At 40.0% G+C, this 22310-nt stretch overlaps 1 protein-coding gene across 4 annotated transcripts in view; it reads left to right on the forward strand.

The window, feature by feature from the left end:
* SHTN1 (shootin 1) overlaps positions 1–22310 on the forward strand; it is a 91434-nt gene that overhangs the window by 12843 nt on the left and 56281 nt on the right. For 2 of the 4 annotated variants that reach the window (XR_006282753.1, XM_038411550.2), the window contains exons 2-7: positions 2136–2188; positions 9947–10007; positions 15040–15134; positions 17165–17333; positions 20133–20230; positions 21207–21288. Coding sequence is in view for 2 of the 4 variants with exons in the window: in XM_038411550.2 (XP_038267478.1) it covers positions 2136–2188; positions 9947–10007; positions 15040–15134; positions 17165–17333; positions 20133–20230; positions 21207–21288 (558 nt within the window). In the remaining 2 variants the exon portion in view is untranslated. The remainder of the gene's footprint in view (positions 1–2135; positions 2189–9946; positions 10008–15039; positions 15135–17164; positions 17334–20132; positions 20231–21206; positions 21289–22310) is intronic. The other 2 variants (XR_006282754.1, XM_043518919.1) reach the window with 1 other exon arrangement.

The following is a 22310-nucleotide window of genomic DNA, read 5'->3' on the forward strand; positions in this document are numbered from 1 at the left end:
GTTCTAGTAGCCCAGAACATTCGTTTTCGCCACACACTCTCATGTAAATGGCTAACAAAGAGCGTGTCTACATTGCAGTTGGCACGTGTGATTGTAGCACGTGTACGCATACCTGAACTAGCTTTGGGCGAGCTAGCTTGCTAAAAATAGCAGTGTAGCTACAGTGGCACAGGCTAGTTGTCAGAGTACGTAATCTGCACAGGATTGTACTTGGGTGGCTAGCCCCTGTAGCTGCCTGAGCTATTGTGGCTACTAGTTTTTAATGGGTTAGCTAGCTCAATGCTAGCTTGGGTATATGCACATATGCTGCAGTGGCACCTCCTGCCTGCAGTGTAGACATAGCCTAAGCTGCTTTTAAGGAGCCCAGCCTCCTTGCATTACCTTTTGCAGTTGACATGGCGAGTTAGCTAATCTGCAGACATACAGAGGCAAGATGGTCCAGTGGTTAGGGCACTGGCCTAGAACTTGCGAGACCTGGGTTCAATTCCCTGCTCTGGCACAGACTTCCTGTGTGACCTTGGGCTAGTCTCTGTGCCTCAGTTATCCATCTGTAAAATGGGGATAATAACACTTTCCTACCTCACTAGAACATTGCAATTTTTTAATGTATCTATCCTTATAACGTACTTAGATAAGACAGTACTGGAGGCAGAGGGTATATATAAGTACCTTAAATAGAAAAACACTCTTGCAGATCGCCAACAAGTTTACCATCTTGGGCCTCATTTACGAGAGAGAGTTGCATTAGTTTAACTTAAATTGTTTTTTAAACCAGTTTAGTTAAACTGGCGCAAAAAGCGGTGTGGACGCTCTTTTTTATTTTGTTTTAAAGACCATTCCTAATAGACTTAGGCAAACTGAAATAAGTCTGGTTTAAACAAAACTAACTGTTCACACAGCCTTTTGCCCCAGATTAACTATATCAGTTTAAAAGTATCACCTTGCTTAAGTTAAACCAGTGCCACTTTCTTGTGAAGACAAAAGGAAAAGAGAGTGACAGATAGTGAGTGGGTAAGGTAGGAACAATGGCTACAATATTCAGATACTCTGGTTGCTGTGTTTAATGATGCATCCCTCTGGAGAGTTGCACCATATTTCTTTTTGTATTTAATATATTTCCACAAGGTGTCCACAGTACCTCAGAAGACAGACAGATTGCACGTGGTCCCTGTCCTGAAGACCAAAATATATGATGTCACATATGACACAATGAAGGGACGACAAACCTGTGGGGGTGGGAATAAGTCTAAGAAGACACAGGTCATTGCATTGAGGTTAAGCAACTATTCAGCAAAGTTGTGTGCACAGCAGGTTGAGCAAACAAATGTCATTTATAAATATATGTATAAATCAAAGTTCTTTTACAATAAAATGGAATCTGGAATTCCTAGTTCTCAGGTAATATACTACATTTGTGATTGGGATGGAAGGATGGTCCAGTGGTTTGGGCTCTGTCTTGAGACACTGAACACCAGGTTCCATGCCCCCCTTCTCCACTGACTTTCTGAGTGTCCCTGGGCAAGTCACCAAGGGTCAGATTTTTAAAGGTATTTCTGTCCAATTCCCAATTTAAATCAGTGGAAGTTAGGCTCTCTGTGACTCCATTCCCCATCTGCGAAATGTGGCTAATAGAATTTCCCTACCTCACAGTGGTGTTGTGAAGATAAATACATTTAAAGGTTGTGATGTACTCAGATTACAGTAATGGAAGCCATAGAAATATCTTAGATAGGATGATTCATGAGACACCAGCACTAAAACAATATCTGATCCCTAATCTGTTCTAATTTGGTTTTAAAAACGTGAATCCCTGTCACTATGATTCTTTCTAACTCCCTGTTGGTTGACGAAGCTGTTGACTTTTAGGACCCATCTTCTTCTGTAGACACTCCATAGGTTCCTGAAGTCTAAAGAAATGCTCTAGTTCAACCACACATTATTGGGTTTAAGGCAGGAGTTATTACGTAAAGTTCCCTGGCCTGTGTAACATAGGAGATCAGATTAGATAACCATGATAGTTTTAAAATTAATGAATATGAAAGTCGATGGGAATTCTGTGCATGGAGCAGCTATGGAATCAGGCCATGAGTGTATTACTAAAATATGTTAATGTTGTTTTTAATTCTTTTTTATAGCTATCGATGAATATGAAGATCTTAGAGCAGCAAACAACAAAAAGAAAGAGGAGGTTTGTACTCTGCAGTATGTTTCCTTAACACTTAATGTACTAGATATTGGAAGTCTTTGTCTGTCTACTGACTTCAGCTGAGTACAAGTATATCGAGGGGAATTTTGTTGTCTCTTGTAGCAGCTGAAGGCTAACTGTACGCTAGAGGTGAAGAATAACATACAGCAATGTATATGATTGTTGTGAGACAAACATGTGCCTCAAGGATGTAGCAAGATCCTTCTTGGCCTTATGCCTCCAATACCTGAATGGTAAATTTATATCTCAACAATCACACAGCCAAGCCTAGCATACATTATTTTCTAATGTAGGTTTTTAACTTTGGGTGGAGCAGCACGCAGTGTAAAAGTGGTTCAAATATGCATGTGGACCAAGTAAATCATTTAAAAGTATCTCAGGAAGATTTGCTTCTCCCAGGTCTGAATCTCATTTGTCAGAACCATTTTATGAAATGCATATTTTTTTTAAAAAAATCTAAAAATACCTTGTGAATGTAGGAATGCAATCTTTTTTTTTAAAAAAAGCATTTGAAATCAGTCTCCCCTCCAGATTTTTAATTCATTTTAATAGAATTAAGGATTATAGATGAACCTGAACCTATAGCCTTGATGAAGGTGAAACTCCCCTGGATTTCATATGGACAAATCAAAACTGCAGGATTGGGCTTCTTAAAGTAAGAAGTAAAGCAATGGAGGTCTCAGAATCATTGGAAATCCCCAAAGTGACTCAGGGATTTAGCCAGGCTACTTCCACTGAAATCAGTTGAGGGTTCTGTGGCCTTTCAGTGGAAATTGTTAGTTGTTAAATCTCCTAGTCAGTTTTGAAATCTCAGCCAGTGACTCTGGGAGTGCATCAAGTTTGCTGCTCAGGCTCTGAAGCTCATCCTCCCTAGACTTCAGAACCTGAGCTCCAGCCCAAGTTGCAGCTATTTTTAGAGTGTTAGGGCAAGACCAACTACCCAAAGTGAGTCAATCCGGACTGGGAGACTCAGTACCTGATCTGCATAGACCAATCTCCCACTGGGTAATGGGGCCTGACTAATCACTGTGGGGGTCTGGAGACCACAACCCCTTACCCCTGCTGCGCATGCTCCAGGTGGAAGGGACAGATAAAAGGAGGCAGCCCAGCTCCGTTTTGGCTGGCTGAGGAGGAGGGGCGTGTGCCCAAGGCTTTTTCAGAGGGCCTGAGACTCTCCAATCTTGAACCTGGACTATGCTGTGGATGAACAGCTGACTGCGGAGTGGGGGGGGACCTGATTCATTAAAATGAAGTGGAGTGTGGTGGTGTTTTTGCCATTCAGTAAATGCACCATGTAAATGAGGAAGTAGTTTTATTGTGGATATCTGCAAAAAAGAAAGTGTGGGAAGTAGCTGGGGCTGGGGGTAGGGAGTGTGGGCAAACTGTGAAAGTTCTCCCTCTTTATGAGTGTTTAGCAGTTAATGCACATGGGATAGTTTTTACTTCTTGGAAGAAAGATGTTATATGGACACTTCAGATCTCATTCTTTGAAATATGTTGCAACCACGTTGCAAATATGGTGCAAAATGTTAATAGATAGACTAGTAAAGGAAACTCAAAACTGGTTTTCCCCACTAAAATTCAGCAATGTCAGTAGCTATTTGACTCTGTTTTTGCTTTCTGTTGTGCTTCTCCCTCTCTTGCATGCCCTCCCTCCACCTGACAAAATCCATCTCTCTTCCCTGGCTAGTTTTTTCTAATTTTTCCATCCGGTTCCTTCTTTTGCTCCCACCAACCCCCTACCCCTCCAACCCTGGTATCGTAGTGATTCATCCTGCAGTCTAGGAGAACTGGTCATATCTGTCTTCACAGAGTTTCCAGCAGGACTGATCAACATTTTTTGTCAAAGCTTTCCTCCTTCCCTTCCCCCCCAACAAAATGATTTTTTTTCAAATAAATAAATATAATTGTTCAGAATTTCCCCCAAAATTAAAAATTAGTTTGGTTTTTGATGACTTTTTTTTGCCTAACGCTAGAGCTGAGCATTGTGGTCCTGATTCTGCAAAACACCTAAACACATTTAACTTTATTTTAACGGGACAGCTTATCTGCTTAAAGTTATGTATGTGCCTATGTTTTTTGCAGGAGAAAGGTCAAAATGCTCCGGACTTTGCCACATCAAGCCCTTAGTGTGAATGGGAGAAAGCATGGTCCAGGGCAAGAGTTCTCACCTTTTTTTTTTTTTTTTCTTTCCCTGAGCCCCCTCCCCAAACATGCTATAAAAACTCCACAATCTACCTGTGCCACAATAACTGGTTTTCTGCATATAAAAGCCATGGCTGGCATTAGGGGGTAGTAAGTAGGGCAGTTGCCTGGGGCCCCACACCACAGTGACCCCTGACATTGCTCAGGCTTCAGCTTCAGGTGGCTTGACTCAGGGCTCCGGGCTTCAGCCCCATGCAGTGGGGCTTTGGCTTTCTGCCCTGGGCCACAGCGAGTCTAATGCTAGCCCTGATTGCTGGACCGCCCTGAAACCTGCTCGCTGCCTCCCCCCCCCCCCCCCGGGGCCCCAGACCTCTGGTTGAGAACCACTGGTCCGGTTGACTGGGCATAGAACTTGAAGTCAGGAGTTCTCATGGCTGTTCTTTGCTGTGCCATTCTCTCACTGTGACCTTGAGAAAGTTGCTTCACCCCTCTGCATCTCTACCCATTTGTAGAATGGAGATAATGACAAATAACTGCTTCGCTTTGAGACCTACATGTGGAAAGCACTATATAAAAGCTAGGTAGTAATGTATGTGCTTCTACTGCAGTTTATTGGCCATTTTCCCAAAATGAAGATGTGCATTTTTTGTGAGTGTGGAAGATGCCATGCCAGATATTTTTCTTTCTTGGAAAAGAATTTAGTATATATTAGAAATTCAAGCAGAGTTCATCACACAACAAACAGCTAGGGTCAAAAGTAACCTGAAAAGAAAAATGAAAACTAGATCCATGCCTTTTGTACATCTTTAATGTAGAAAGAAGGCCTGAAAGACTTTTTTTTGTTTTGTGTTAAGGTTTTTTCCTGCTTGGTTTTATATTAGAAATTAAGGTCTGGTCTATCCTGTTTTTCCCTGGAAGATTCTATGAAGAACTACAGCATGATGTCAGACACCATGGAAAACCTGATTGAGAGAGGAAGTGGTTTTAAATCAGGCATTTTAAAACACTTTTTGGCTAACATTTTAAAACTCAAGCAAGTAATAGGAGAAAAGATACTAAAGATTCTTAGTCAAAAATTTCCCCCTCTCCCATCTTATTAAGGTGTGAGAAAGTACACAATCAACATTGAGATCTCCAGTGACTTATCGAGCAAAATAAGACTGACATTCCTAATATTTTAAGGTAAAATCAAATAATCCGTCCCCCCTTCTTCCTCAAAAAAATTCCTTTCCAGCCAGGTTTACACATCTTAATGGAGTAAAAAAGGCACAGCCCCAATTATTTTCCTTTATAGGTCACCTTTTTATTTAAAAAACAAAAACAAACTAGAACTAAAGATGTCAAGGTAACTTAACAGTCAACTAAGCTCCCCCCCCTCCCCTTAGATACTTAATGTGCATCTCTGAAGCATTCAAAGTCAGGGAACGAATACATATTTATGAATACTTTCTGTAGATAATCATACAGGAACTACTTTTGTGCATCAGCATGGGCAGTGTTTTGTCACCCTGCCAGCACAAAAGGGACTGAGACAGATACCTTTCAAGAAACAGTATATGTAATACAGTATCTCTGATACTGTTTGGCATTGTTAATTTCCCTTTCCTTGTGTGGCTTTCACTGAGTAGGGATTGTTAATTTGGAGTACTTTAAATTTCAATTAAAAACAATTTTTTTAAAAGGAGAAACTGTATGTTTTCATTGTGTTTGCTGTATATATGCAGTTTCTTTGAGACCAAATGGCACATGGTACTGCAGTGGGAAAAGGAAAATAATTACTTGGCTGTTTGAAAATGAATCTTCTATTAGCAACCGTCTGTCTAGAAACAAAGAAGATGGATCAGTACTTTTCACTGTTTCACAGGAATGTTTTATATGTATTTAAAATCAACAACACACTTTTTTCAAATGAATGGTAATGCTATGTACATGTGTTCTTGCATTTGATGCCGATCAATGTGATTATTGATGCAAACAAAGCATATATTTTTAAAGTTTCTCTTTCAACAGGGTTATTGTGTTTCATATTTTGCTAACACTGGAGAAAGAATAGTAGTTTTGGGAGCAACTGGCAGTTCTAGATTTGATGTCCTTAACTATTCATTTTCTTCTTTTAAATGCAAGGTTGATTGGTTTGTTTAAATTTTGATAAGTAACTTCATTGTTATCACTTATCAATATTAATTGTTTCTTGAACTGAAAATGTTTTCTGAGATTTCCATGTTTGTTTGCAATTTCTACTTTTGTAGAAGTAAAAGAAGACAGTTGTCGTTTTTTTTTTCTCATATTAAGAAATGGGATGGACTAAACTTCATAGCAAGTTCAATGGACTTCGAGTAGGGGTGGGATCGGGGTGGAGAGTCTACCTGTGTAGAACTGATTGCATGGTTGAAGTCAGTATGCTCAAAACCCCCTGTCTTTGTTGTGAAGCATAACAGCAGCAAATGAAATCGTGTGAGAAAATGATGACTTAGAATGGAAATGGTTTGCAAAATTAGGAGCCAAGCCTGTAGGCTCTCATCCTGCAAACACATATGAATAACTGGGCATTTGAGTAATCGCGTTGCCTTCAGTGGGACTACTCATGGGCATAAGTGTTTGCCTTAGTCATGTAATTAATCCTTATTCATGTGAGTAGTCCTAAAGCGGCTTCAGTGGGGACTGCTTATGCAAAGACAACCCATGTGAGTAAAGGTCTTGAGGACTGGGTCATTAACTTTCCTTGTTACATTATCTTAACAAAATGTTTTACAAGGAGATTTGGTGGGTGTTTTATTTAGCGGTTAGGGCCAGGGACAGCATTGGGTTTTGTGGGTCCTATTGACTGGCAGTGACTCAATGTGACCCTGGGCAAATCACCAAGGATCCAAACCAGTGCCCATTGAACTCACTGGAAAGACTGCCATTGATTTCATTAGGCTTCAGATCAGGCCCTTAATCTCTTTGTATGTTTACAACTCCGATAATAATGCTTATCCACATCCCTGGGTGTTGTGAGGGTGAAAACTTCTGGAGTGCTTTGAGATCCTTGGGTGAGGTGTGGTGGATCAGTGCACCATGTCATTGCTCTACAGTATTAAGCATTAGCTGGCAGTGGATCACACAGAATCCCCTTGCAAGAGCGCGATGCTCTCCAGTGACAGTGGCAAGCGAAACAACAATTTTAAGTATGTAATTTTTATATCTTATTATGCATTTCTCCACCTCCCTCATGCAGGCCCCTCTCCTAGCAGTGAGATAGGACAGAGGCTTCCTGCTGGAAAAACTGAGAGGGAGGGGAAGAAGCAACAAGACCTTAGTTTAATTTCCTAGTAAATGGAAACTGAGGTGTCGCTGTCCTTTCCTCTCCCTTCCTTTCTTTTTTGGGGAAAAGATTCAATCATTGTATATAAAAAGACAGAAAGTACTGAGACAGCGCTTCATTCAGCCTTTTCCCCCTGGCTGTTTCTCCCTCTTTAGTGGCTTTGGAGCTGGTTGTCTCCCTCCCCCCAGCAGTTACAGTAAGAAGCTCCCAATTCCATCCAGCTCCCTGCCAATCACTACAGCTTTCTTTCTCCATCCTCTTCCTGCCCTCACTGCCATCCTCAGCAGCAGCCGACCCTGCAGCAACAGGTGTCTGATCCTCTCCCCACTTTTCAGAGTAGCAGCCGTGTTAGTCTGTATTTGCAAAAAGAAAAGGAGTACTTGTGGCACCTTAGAGACTAACAAATTTATTAAGCATAAGCTTTCGTGAGCTACAGCTCACTTCATCGGATGCATTTGGTGTTTTTTTTTTCCACCAAATGCATCCGATGAAGTGAGCTGTAGCTCACGAAAGCTTATGCTCTAATAAATTTGTTAGTCTCTAAGGTGCCACAAGTACTCCTTTTCTTTCTCCCCACTTTGAAGCTACTCACACTCCCTTCACTCACATGTTGAGATAGGCAGTCACTTGCTCAGTGCAGCTCCTCTTCCTCATGTTTTCCATAAGATTTCCCCCAAAGTGGCTTCTGCTGAGGCCTGGCTTCCAGCTGCGGTGGAGATGTCCTCCGTGGCACCCGCTTCTGCTGAAGAGTGGGTCCTGTCTGAGGGCCCGATCCAAAGCCCATTGGAGTCAATGGAAAGATTCCAGTTGACTTTGACTGACTGTGACTTTGGATCAGGTCCTTTGTTGCTGTGGGCCCCTCTCCTAGATGTCTGGAAGTGGGGCCCCTAGTGGGCAAACTGAAAATAGAAACATAAATTTAACGATTTTTTTCTTTTAAAAGTCAAAAACTGTTTAACCTGTCATGAACTTCGGAAATGTTGAAAGTATAATCTGGAAATATAGTTATGCTGTAAGGATACTGATCTGGTGGATCCCTTCCATCTCTAGTTTCTGTGGTCTTCTATAGCTACATGTGAGAGAGAATGTACTTATGCTGGGTATTAGAGATGGTGGGTGGGTGGGTAATATTTTTATTGAACCGACTTCAGTTGGTGAGAGAAATAAGCTTTTGATCTTACACAGAGCTCTTCTTCAGGTCCAGGAATAAGAAGAGCTCTATGTAAGCTCGAAAGCTTGTCTCTCTCATCAACAGAAGTAAAAAAATCAATAAAAAATATTACCCACCCCCCTTGTGTCGCTAATATGCTGGGATCAGGACAGCTGCAAGAACACTGCCTGCCTACTTTGGGCGTGTAAGATACATTATGTGGAAAAATCTCATGACGTTCTATTTTTCTGTAATGGTGTCATTCTTCCCCATAAAGTCGTGTATTTTCCATGATTTGGATGATCACTTACAGTATGTGTCATGTGAGCTGTACTCATTATTTCGTGGAATTATATCTATTATATGGAGTTGTGAAAGCGGTAGAGGCAAGTTACCAATTAAGTGTTCATTTTATTCTTCTCCTTTGAAAAAGCCTTTCCATCATAAGAATGACACTGAGAACACTGACACCTCTTTTGCTCTAAAACTGTCAGAACCCTTATTTCCACCTCCCCCACAAAGACACCCCCCCAACAACAATCCTAAATACAGTTTTGATCCCAAAAAGGGAGAGGTGCCAGAGACTTTATGCAGTGCACGATGGACTTCACTATTGCTGTTGAGTTTACACGGAAGGCTCTCAGATACTGTGATGATGGGCAGCAGTATAAACCCCCAAGATGCAGATATTCTATATATATTTGTATAGAAATGTAGGACGCTGTGGAAAAAGCGGTTGGCATCTCTGATAAATATAATACACATCTCACATGCCATTAATGTTACTTCTATTATTGTAAAATGTATGGTAGAATTTACTAACATCTGGACCGGTCAACGTGACACTTCTAAAATAATTGCAGACTAGCTGTGCTTGTTTCAGGAACAGTACACTAGTAACAATACTGATTGAACTCCAGAGGTTTTTTATCAGCTGTGATCTGAAACATCTTGGACAACAACTTTTAAATACATATCCTCCACAGATCTTGGGGGAAGGAGGGCAAAAAGACTATTGCTTTTTAGGTTCATGTACGTTCTCTCTTCCCTATGGTTTTACATTAATATTGTACAGATTATTAATTTATATGACAATGTTCACAGTTTTACGTGAATTCCGGTCTTCTCTTCCCCTGTACAGTGTGACAAAATTAAACAAGAGCGTGATGAAGCAGTCAAAAAACTTGAAGAGTTTCAAAAAAGTAAGTAGGCATTTGAATGGGAATATTAACACTTAAGAGTAAGAGCTATAACCATAGCACTCAGCATTGCCGTGCAGCAGTGACAATGCGGGGGTTCAGATTCAATTGCATTTTCTCCTTCAAAGCCTGGTTTTAAAAGGGTTTGTCGCACACCATTTCAGGTTGCATCAGGTTAAATGCTGGCACAGCAGTTGTTGGCTCAATAGGTGAAATCAGTTAAGCCAGCTTCAGGTGGGAAGTGCTCAAAAGATAGTAGCCAAATTCTGCTCTTTCTCCTCAGTATAACTCAGCTGAGTTATTCTGAAATTATACATACGTAAACTGAATAGCTATTATACCCATGTAAATTGAATAGCTGTATCTTTTTGGTGGGAAGGGAGTCAAGCTGCTAAAAGAAAAGAAATTATTGATGTCCCTTGGTAATTTTTATAGCAAGTCATATTTTATCCTGTGAAAAATGTCAAGATCAGTTTTACACTTTTATGGTAATGGTTCTATTGACACTGTATGATGTCTGGAAGTAACAAAGCACAGCTAATGGGAGTGTAAGTATCCTAGTGGAAAAGCTCCTCATAAGGGACCATTACAATGGGATTTTGGTCTGTTATGTCTGGTTTGTGTCAATGCATGATGACCATTAGAAATACAGGACACGGAAAGCACACACACAAAAATATACAGTGTGAGACTAAGTTAATTTAATTTTTTTTGGCAATTGTTCACAAATAAATTATAGAAAATGAACCTAAAAAATGGTAACTTTTACTATCCTCAAATGATCTTGTATAATTGCTCCATAAGGCAAGGATATTCTTTAAATAAGAAGTCTAATTCCTGTGGAAAAAAACGCAGCCTGTTTGGGTTTTTGTTATGATACTGTGAATACCAGAGTGTGGCAAAAATGTCAAGTAGTTAAGGCTTAAAATTCAAAGTATATTTGCTGTAAAATTTTATAGGTTTCCTTTATCTTCCTTTCACATTTTTAAAGAACATACCTTGTAAACATAGTGATAAAATGCCAGGAATATCAGGGTTTTAAGGCAATAATAGAGCCCATTATTTAAATGACAATATAAAAGGCAATTATATTGATGAAGAGCTACACCGGCTTTGTGTCTGTGAATAAACTTGGCCTGTACTCAGCTTCTATTTGTTCTCCTGGCATAAACACACATTGTGTGTGATTCCAGTTTAATGGGGCCCCGTTTGTATGCCAAGCAGCTGCATTTTAGGCCCTATTGCGTGATTTCATAGCTCTCTGAAAATTGGTTCTATTCAGCACAAGAGATAGAAGGTGGTGGTGGGGGGGAAAGCTTCAGCACACAATCATTTCTTTTCAATTGGAGCCAGCAAGGTTGATGACAACATGACCATTGTGTTATAATGATAAGACCACTAAGGATCTGTACCTCTCATCAAGGCTTTCACACAACAGCAGATACAATTTAATTCACCGCTCTGTCAGCGGTGCTGATACCATTATGCCGTCTGTCTCCACAGTTATAATCACTGTCCTCCGAGAAATGCAGTTGAAATGATCTTGAGCAGTCAAAGAAACTCTCAATTAAGGCTGCCACTTCCAATGTGTCAGATTGTGTCTTATGCACTTGGTACAATTTTCACTTCCAGTCCTGTTTATTTACAATGTCTACCAGTAATTACGCTTAACGTGTCATTTAGTGAGGGTGCCCCTGCCAAGGAGATTGTTGGGTGCTGCGGTACCATTGAGTGGGAGTTTCTCGCAGTCAATGCCATCAGCAGCTTTTAGTCCCTGATGGGATGCAGTAGTAATGTTGATAATGCAAGTATCGTGCTCATCAAGTCATAATTAGATGCCACTCAAATGTGCCACTTGTAATAACAGTGTTGATTCATGTTTTCTCGGTGACTGCAACTACTAATTAGTTAAGTGGTTTTTGGCTGGCCTGCATTTGCTGCAGATTATTATTACCCCTGAAAAACATCAAGGTTAGAGATGTTTCTGGCCACTTAGTGCTGCTTTATGAATTTTAATATTAACATAATAAGAACTTTGGGCAGATTTAGGAAGTAATATATTTTTGTATTTATTTGGAAAGAATTTTTTTCCTGAATTTAATCATAATTGGAGGTTAATTAAGCTTAAGTGAACCAAGAATAATCTCTAGTTGTGCTATGTGACCCTGGTCCTGGTTTCCTAACTTTAACTAGTTTTGCATGCAGGATTTGGGATAGGGTTCTTTCCCTCTTAGTGGATATATATAACTCTATATCTATATATCTATATATATACATAATGTGTGTGTGTGTGTGTGTTATATATATATATATATATATATATATATATATATATATATATATAATATATCCATCCGTCCTCAATTTCTGAGTTTATGATGCAAAAACAACAAAAGGAAAAGCACAAATAGTCAATTTCTTAAGTTTTACTCTATAAAATATATTCCTCCACATCCTCCAGTGAAGGGCAGCAGCTTTGCTCCATACCAATAGTGTAGTTTTTCTGTAAAGCAAGCGTAACTGGCCACAGAAAGATCACCCCAGTGTAGGAGGTTTCACAATGGTCGAGGGACCCCAATGTTCCTCTTCTCTCTACTGCCAGTTTAGGGGATGTGGTCTGAGGATAGATAGATTATTGGCCAGGATTCCTCAATGTTTTGCAAATATCCAGCTGTTGTTTTGGTCTTTTCAGGCTGTTGGTGGCCAGCAGAAATTAGAGCAGACTAAGGGCTACTTTAAGGATTAGTCTACACTGGAAACTGAATGACAGACAAAAGTTTTGTCGTTCAGGGGTGTGAAAAAAACACCTCCACGAATGAAAAAAACCCCCTCCCCACAAACCAACAAAAAGTGCCAGTGTGAACAGCGCTTTGTTGGCAGGAGCGCTCTCCTGCCTTCCACTAGTTGGGAGTGGAAGCTTTTTGTCAGCGAGAAAGCTCTCTTCTGCTGACAAACAGTGGCTACGCTGCACACCTTTTAGCAGCACGGCTGTAGCGGCACAGCTGTGTTGCTAAAAAGTGCGTAGTGAGGACAAAGATGGAGGACTAACCCTGCACATAGTGGTCCCAGAATCAGGGAACGTCAAGCTGACTGTTTTGTCACTTTGGCCCAACTTGCATGGCCTGCCTTTCACCTGTAGCCAAAGATTTGCCCCATAATCTCCAAGTTATTTTTAACTTCAAAACATAACATTTTCTTGTATTATTGACTAAATAGCATTAGGGCAAAAGTACATTTGTAAAATAATGGTAAAACTTTTCAGCTGACAGCACTTTGCAATCTTCCTAAACTATTTCATCTCTGTTGTGCTCATCAGTGTGGTGTCTGGGCACTGGTAGTGTCTGTTCCCATTTTTTTATATCTTTGTCTAATGAACTTCATGGTCTGAAAATATTTTTCCAATCACAATTCTGAAGCTTGTTTCGGGGGAAGAAATATATCTATTTCTTTAGTGTATGAAGCTCTTAAGTTTTAACTCTGGCAATAATTAATACAAATGAATTTTTCAGTTTTCCTCTCTTCAGGCTAAATTCTGCTGCCCTTACTGACGTAGTGTAGTATCATAGTCTGTGAATAGTCCTATTTCCATATTAAAGTCTTGATTCTGCAGTTGACCTCATGCAAGGAAAGCAATCTGCCACCACAGAGTCGGCTGCAGAATCAGGGCCCTAGGACACTGAGGGTGTCAGAATCTAGCCCTCAGAGTAAGGATGGTGCAGTGGTTAAGTTGCTAACCTGAGGACTTGAGAGATCCAGATTCAATTCCCTGCTCTGCCACAGACTTCCTGTGTGACCTTGGGCAAGTCACTTAGGGAGAGATTTTCCAAGCCATAAATGGTGTTTGGTGCTTAACTCTCACTGAAAGTCAATGGGAGTTAGGGACCTAACTGCCATCTGTGCTTTGAAAATCCCCCTTTTAGTCCTTCTGTGCTTCAGTTCCCCCTCTGTAAAATGGGGATAATAGTACTTCCCTATTTTATGGGGGTTTGAGGATAAATGCATTTAAACATTGTGAGGTGCTCAGATACCATGGTAATGGGGACCATATAAGCACCTAAGAAACCAAATTACCTGTTTCACAGTCACTCTGACATGATCTCAAAAGTTCTAATGTGGATATTTCCATTGTGTGTTACTATCTGATCATCACTGTGTCTTATTTAGGTCCCAATCCCACAAAAGGATCCATGCGAGTGTTGAGGTCTGCCTGTGTGTATTTTAGCAGGACTGGGAGCACAGGTTGTAAAGTCTTCAGTTTATGTTAGTACAGTGCCAGGCGCAGAGAGAACTCAAGCCATAAATAATAATTTAAAATACAAAAACCTTTGTCATGCCACTGTTCCAATTGCACGGTTTAAATTACAAATAAAGTCAGGAAATGCCCAAGTTAGACTTTCAACAGCAGTATTAACTAAGCTGTGTTGCATACCCATTCTGTGGCTTTTATGGTATAGTGTTCAGCCAACAACCGAATCTTACATTATGCCTGGGATGGTCTCAATGAAGTCAGTGAGCCCACTTGTGGAGTAAGATACTACTCCATGTGAGGGCCCTGTGTTCTGAAGGAACTCGTGCATTGGGGCAGAGACTCACTCTCCCTTCCACCCCCCCCCTTTCTTTTCTTTGTAAAACACCTGGCATGATGGGGGTTCTGGTCCAACTAGAGTTCCTATGTGCTACTACAATACAATTAATAAATGATGATCATTGTCAAAATTGTCCCTTCTGGCCTTAAAAACTGTCAATTTATGACTTGCTTTTAGCTATCCGAAACTTCTGTAATTATAATTTTGCTAGCATCGTTAATAATATTCTGATTGTTGCTTGCAAAGTATATCTCTCATTCTGTTTTCATAACCTTTCCTCTCTACATGCATTTGTATGGGCTGTGCTTTTCCGAGTTTGTAATACCATTTTCAAAAATCGTTGATGTGCAAAACAATGTAGTCATAATCATGGGATGAGTGTGTCAATTACAGTAAAAAATTAGTCAGCTTTTTCATCTTTGTAAGAAACACATTTTCCTATTTTCTAGTTTCTCACATGGTTATCGAGGAAGTAAATTGTATGCAGAACCACCTTGAAATTGAAAAGACGTGCCGTGAAAGTGCTGAAGCTTTGGCTTCTAAGGTGAGAACAATTAATACAATTATTCAGTTGTATCTGTATTCTGATTTCATGATCTCATTCTGAAAGAAGGGTGTTGGGTGTATGTGTCTCTGTAAGCACAGCAGAATGCCTGTTTGCATTCTTTGAGATATGAAATAACTTTAAGATAGTAAAAACTATAATTCATATGTGAAACACTGTAAAATGTATTTGTTGTTTTTGATGTAAAGTGCCCTCCTTTTAGAAGTGTCTAATTAGTTATGCTTTTGGAACTGCAAGCAAGATACCAGTAATTCATGGAGCATTACTTTTTATAGCCCATTTTATATGCATTTATGCTAAATGGTAAACAAGTTTAAAACTATCCCACATGTGACATAAAGGAATAATGGGGCATCTCAGTATCTGCATCAGATGAAAAAGTCAGCCAAAGCATTACATTTCAGGTGATTGTTCATGAAAGCTAACCGAGGGCAGGCAAAAGGTGACCTCCAGTGCTCTGTTGATTGCATCTAGTCTGATGAATTTACCAAGTGTGTAATTTTCTATATTCCATCTCATCAGAAGTACATTATTATTAAAGAATGTTTTTATCTCTGTGTTATGTATTTTTGGTTGTGCAAAATGCATCTGAGCCACTTCATCAGAAAATGGATTACAGCAATTTTGAACCAAATTTCATTAGCAATGCCAGCTGTTTTTTTGTCTGCCCAGAGTACTACTTGGGATGTGGCAGAAATCACACCAACAAGAAATCTTTAATTTAGATGCATTAGCAATGTACTTTCCAGAGGTATTTACTTAATTGTTTGCATAATGACACGATATTAGAATTCATAAGGTAGTCAATCAGCATATAACTAAGAAAAGTAATTTATGTATGTAACTTTCCTCTCCTCTGTTCATTATTTTGTAACATACATAGTGACACACATGGGTGGTTAAAAGACTTGCACTGTCCAGTAGGGCTGATGTGCTTGTTAGTATGTGCTGACGTAAAACATGCAAGATTCCTCTTGCTTCCTTTATTTCAGTCTTTGGAAGTGAGATATGTTTGAAGAAGCTCTGTACTCAACCAAATCTCCCATTTTTATGGAAGGGAGTTTTGCCTAGGTAAAGAATTCAGGATCATTTTCCCAGTTCAGTAACTGTAGAGTATCCCTTCTAATCAAAGGAGGAAGTATGGTCTCTGGCTGCATTTTTCAGATTGTATAGGCCAGGGTGCGGTGCGTGTCCTTGGGGGCAGATCTGGACCCGATCTCTGTGGGGGCAGAGAGGGGTGCTTGGATGTTGGCACAAGGGCATGCAAACATTGCACACTCCTTGTGCACAGTGGAGCTTAGCTTTGGGGGGCTATGTTCATGCAGGCAGAGTACAGATGTGGAGCAACCAAGGAAAGCTGGGAGGGAGACCAAAGCATCTTTTGGCCAGCACCAACTCGCTTCATGGTAGGGATGCATTTAAGCTCCCTCATTGTTCTTTCCTAGCCATGCATCTGCTTAGCATCCAACCCAACTACTGGGATGGGCATTGGCCTGTGGTTATGACCCATAGTGCATTTGATGATTTCAATTCTGTGTTATGACTGTCTTTTTTTACATATATTGAACCTATGTTGTTAACTCTCTGGCATCAAAATAATTAGAAGTTAATTATGACTTCTTTAAGATGAGCACTTTTATTAATGCCAATGTATGGTGAAGGACAGGAACTGTGGCAGCTATCAGAAAGAATATATAGGATTAAAGTAAGCATGCTAGTTAATTGATTTGAGCCTATCTAGGATATTCACTAACCAGGAGTACCAGAGAGAAACATTTCTTATATGAAGTAAGAAATGGGGCCTGACTGAACCATAATGTCAGATCCAAACCACTTCAAAGTAGTAGGGGGCCAAACTTCATGGCTTGGGCTCTTCTTTAGTGTTGGTGCTGTATTTTAAACTAATATCACTTTGTCTTGCTTGCTGCATGATTGATAAATCTTCTGGTTAAAACAGAGAAGAAAAAGAATATACTTAGCTACATATTGTGCGTATCTTTACTTTTCAGTTGAACAAAGAAAATAAGACCCTGAAAAGAATTAGCATGTTGTATATGGCGAAACTGGGGCCAGATATCATTACAGAAGAAATTAACATTGATGACGATGATTTATCCACAGAAACTGAAGGTAGCTCGGGTTCATGCAACTCAGTGCATTGTCAACAGCAAATGAAAGGTGAGCTCTGCTGTTGAATAGACCGCATTGTGCTGGATAACGGTTACCATATCAAACATACGTACTGTAGAACAAGTTACAATGCAATGATGGAGTAGTCCTACACTTGGGTGAGAGATTTCAGTGTTGTTGACTCAATAAAATAAACATTTGCATTAGTCTAGTAACAGCAATATGTCAGTCACTTGGTACTCTTTACATACACAAAAGACTAAGGGCAGGGTCACCTGTGGCATTATTTCAGCTGCTGTTTGCGTAAAGTTTCCTTAATAGGCATATAAGGCAGCGTTCCTTGTCAGGTTTCATTTGGTATCTCTATATTTCCTTCCATTAAAACCATATGTCCATCTAACTTTGCATGAGGTACTACCAAAAAAATGGGTTAAACAGGGACTTTTGCACTGGGACAAACAGCAAAGCTTGAGGGTGACAAAGGGTGTTTATCCTAGAGAACTCTACTTTATTAGTAAGTTTCTGAGTTCCCTTTTTTTTTTTTTTTGTGCAAGCAGTCCCTACTGGAATAAGAGCTTCTCTCCCAGCCTGATTCTGCATAAACTTGTGTTGATTATGATGGCAAGGCTTCTAACAAGGGGCATGTATGGATTTCTCAAATTCATCATTATGAGACGGGTTAAAATGCTCCCTTTTTAAAAGAACTTCTACTCTTTCTAATTCAATAGCAGTAATCCTACTACTTACAAAGTGTTTTATGGTCCTGAGCATTAATTACTCTGTTTAACTTGTGTGACCTCACTTAATTACTGTACTGGTGCAGCCTATGCTAGTGAAGAAAGAGTCTGGATGTAAAAGTCAGGCACTGTGCAGACATGAACTAGATAATTGTCAAAACACCCCCATGTAGTAGGGAAGTACGATTCTCCCCATTTTACCAGTGAGAAAGCTGAGGCACAGAACAGTTAAATGCTTTCTCTAAAACTGCACAGCGAATCACTGTCAGAGCTGCGATCAAACTCCAGAGTTCTTAGTACTTCTCCTTGGAGAAAGAAGCCAAGGATCCAGTTGGAGGTTGAGAAGAGCGGGAGCAGGGAGAAGTCTGGTTGGGTACTGAGAAGGGTACTAAGGAAGTTGAAGAGGAAATGCATCCGATGAAGTGAGCTGTAGCTCACGAAATCTTATGCTCTAATAAATTTGTTAGTCTCTAAGGTGCCACAAGTACTCCTTTTCTTTTTGCGAATACAGACTAACACGGCTGCTACTCTGAAACCTGAAAGGTCAAAGGTTCAGATAAGCATGTGCACAGTGGGGGTGGGAGGAAGGGAGGGGTGCATTGTATCTCCTGTCACTGTTGATGACACCATTACAGAAGGAAATGTGGTCTGTTGTCCAGGAGTTAGAATAGCTTGTTTCTATTCCCTGTTCCCTCACTGACTCACTGTGAGGCCTTGGGCAACTTACAACCTCCCTGTGCCTCAGACTTTCCTTCTGCACAGTAGAAGAATAATAAATAATCCTGCCTAGCTCACATGGGTGCTGGGAGTCTTCCTTAACATTTGTTAAATGTTTGTGATACATGAATGGAAGTGCAAAGTATTTTAGCAGTGGTATAATAATCACTGTAGTAGGAGGGAATGTATTGTCCCATTGCCTGGAGAGAGATCACGTTTGTTTAAGCAGGGAGATCTTTGCTCCAAAAACAGCACACAGAAAACACCCCCAGTTCTTGTCAATGTACTTGCCTAGCCACTTGCATGGAAAGTTCCACGGGTGCCCATCTCAGAGAGAGCAGGGTGAAGGCTGCTATTCAGACAAAAAGAAAAAGTTTGAAAAGTCCAATATTTCCAGGGATTTTAAATAATTTTAATAGTTGCTCCCAATATGCAATATCCAATATGTCCAGCAACCATCTCTGCCCAGTCTGCAGTGGACTAGGAACAGATGTTGAAGCTAATGGTTTGGTATTCAAAGAGTAGCAGCACTATGAAAAATGGAAGGCAGGAGGGGAATGACCGAGTTCAGTGAGAACTAATACAACCAGTAAGTTTGTATCTTTGTGTCTCTCTCTCTTTTTTATTTTATTTTTTAAGGGTTAAGCAACAATTTTAAACTAAACCCTTATGCTCCCAATAAGAAGCAATAGTAATCAAATGTTTTATTCCATTGTAATTTAATTATCAAAATATGAAATAAATTAAGAAACAAATTCTGAGGAGAAAATTACCTCTATCAGTAAAAAGGTTATATGCTGACTCACTTCAAATAATGTTACAAGGGTTATAAATTGGCAGCTATTCAGGAATATTTCTTCACAGAAAACCTCCCAAAGTATTAAGTGCCTGTTTGTTTGTTTTGTATCTTATTGTGACAAGAAAGAGACCATGATCTGAAAGGAATTCAAGTGTATTAATTTGTTTTACAGGCAGCCTCTAAAAATATTTTTCTGTTGCCACATGGCCTCATCTTGTGAGGTGCTGATCATCTCCTGAGGGAACTGAGGGTCTTCAGCATCTGGCAGCATTGCACCCATAACAGCATATTGCCTTGCAGAAAGAGAGTTTTCAGCATAATGCAATAAAAGCAAAAACAAAAGAACTGGACAAGGGAAATTATCTTGGTAGAGCAAATCTGAAACTGTAGCCGCGCTGCAGTTCTGTTATGACACCTAAGAGAAGCATGTTTCTGTGTATGTATTTATGGAACCTAGGCTATGACTGACGTATTGTCTTCGCAGCCCAGTGTGTTTCATGCTCGGCTGTATCCACATAATTGTTGGATTTCTCCTCCCCCTCACCCTAAGTACAAGATGAAAAATATTTTTTTTTTCCCCTCCTGAAAATGTAGAGCTGCAAGATCAAATTATATCTGTTCAGGAGCAAAAGAAGACCTTGGCCATTGAACTGGAAAACCTGAGGCGCAAACTTGTAGAAGTAATTGAAGAAGTATGTATTGTAGCATGGAAGGCGAGACCATTAGTGTGCATTCAATACCTTTTGTATGTAGTGTTGGTTGAAAACTGTCAGTTGTGAAGTTAATTGAATACTATCTAATCGGAGGGTTCACCAACCTTGTTGTACTATGGATCACTTTGTAATAGACTGGTCCTTTCATTGACCACCTTAATGTACCCCCCTGCCTCCCAAATTATTTGATTTTGTGTGGATGTCTAGGAAGGGCTTTGTGGACCAAGGATTGTTGTTCTCTGCTCTAAACTGTGTTGTTGTCTGCGTTGGATCTTGCCCTGATTTTTAGCCATCAGCAGTCACTCACCAATGTAACTAGATGGGCAAAGGGGCTGTTTTGAGCTAATGGCATGTACCTTTGTTTCATACTGGGGTAAGCTATGTACTGATGCAAATCACCACTTATAGTCATTTGTCCTGTCTGCCCTACACCTGCATTCAATATGACAAGCAGCAGCTCTTGGCCAATAAACAGAGACATCCTCTCCCTCCCCTTGTCCCTCTCCCCGCACAAAAAATTTGCATAACAGTAGCTTGCTTGTGTTAAAATGCAGTCAATAGTGGGTAAGCTAATAACATTAACCTGTTACCTTGGAATCTGTCAGGATAAAGACAATGTAGAAGTACAAATATGTTGTATTTGCTGCTGTAATTGGTGTGTGTCATGAAAGTGGGCAATGCAATCTCCAAAAGAACCATTTGGTTCTGCAATACTTCATAAAGTTTGAAAACAATATTGTCTGGAGGAGGGAAATATCAATAAGTCAGGTGGGGAACTCCCTTAAACCCTTTTAAAAATTACAATGTGAAGCTGAAAGTAAGCCCTCCGGTCAGAAATCAACTATTAAAAGTAAATCTTTGCATGTAAAATAAGATGCAATAATATATTATGCTGTTAATTAGATTCTCACTAATTTATTATTCATTTGTTTGTGTCTTCTTTATACTCTTCTAGGTAAATAAAGTAAAGGAAGAAAAAGTTGTTCTGACAGCAGAAGTTCATGAACAGAGGAAACTATTGGAAAAATGTAACCGAGGTGCGTGTTCATTATTTTTTCACCATCTCCCTCCCTTGCTACTTTATCTCCAGATAATCTGCAGAGCTTTTTCTTAAATTGTGTTGTAATTTATCTTCATAGTGACTGAAGTGACATTTGGGCCATGTTGTGCTAAGCACTGTGTAAACACGTAGGAGACAAAAAAGAAAAGGAGTACTTGTGGCACCTTAGAGACTAACAAATTTATTTGAGCATAAGCTTTCGTGAGCTACAGCTCACTTCATGAAGTGAGCTGTAGCTCACGAAAGCTTATGCTCAAATAAATTTGTTAGTCTCTAAGGTGCCACAAGTACTCCTTTTCTTTTTTGTGAATACAGACTAACACGGCTGCTACTCTGAAACGTAGGAGACAGTCCCTTCTCTTAATAATAATAAAAAAAATCTCATTCTTTACATAATCAAGACAGGTGAAAGTTGTGAGCGATGGGGAACCAAGACACAGAGAGATTTAAGTGACTTTACCCAGGATTTCACAGGGAGTCTGTGGCAGAGGTGGAAATTAAACCCAGATCTCCTGAGTCCCAGTTTGTTGTCTTACCACAAGGACCAACCTTCCTCTTAACTTAGGTACTTAATTTTAAATATCTACAATTCCTGATACATTACAAAGTTTTACATTCAAAACAGCACACACAAGGGCTACACCCATCAATATTCAAAGAGAGAGATCTTCCCCATTCATACAGCATTTCCTGTTTGAAGTCTTCTCCAACTCATTCCCCCACAATCATTCTCCACCAACTCCCATGGGAAAACAGGTAGGTAGGTCCTGCACCATCCCCCCCAGAATCTTCCAACTCAGGCTATTACAGACCAAGGAGTACAGTGAGTTTCATAGGCCATGGTCTTCTCACAGAATGTTCTCCCACCAGCTCTGTCCTTTTTACACCAAGTGGGGACTATTAATTTGAATCCATCAGCTGGCAAATGTCACACAGAGAGACAGATGTGGTCTCTCAAGTAGTGAGGATTCCAGACCATTTATGATGTCATAGGAAGAT

This window comes from Dermochelys coriacea, chromosome 7 (genome assembly GCF_009764565.3).
Source record: "Dermochelys coriacea isolate rDerCor1 chromosome 7, rDerCor1.pri.v4, whole genome shotgun sequence".
Taxonomy (NCBI): domain Eukaryota; kingdom Metazoa; phylum Chordata; order Testudines; family Dermochelyidae; genus Dermochelys; species Dermochelys coriacea.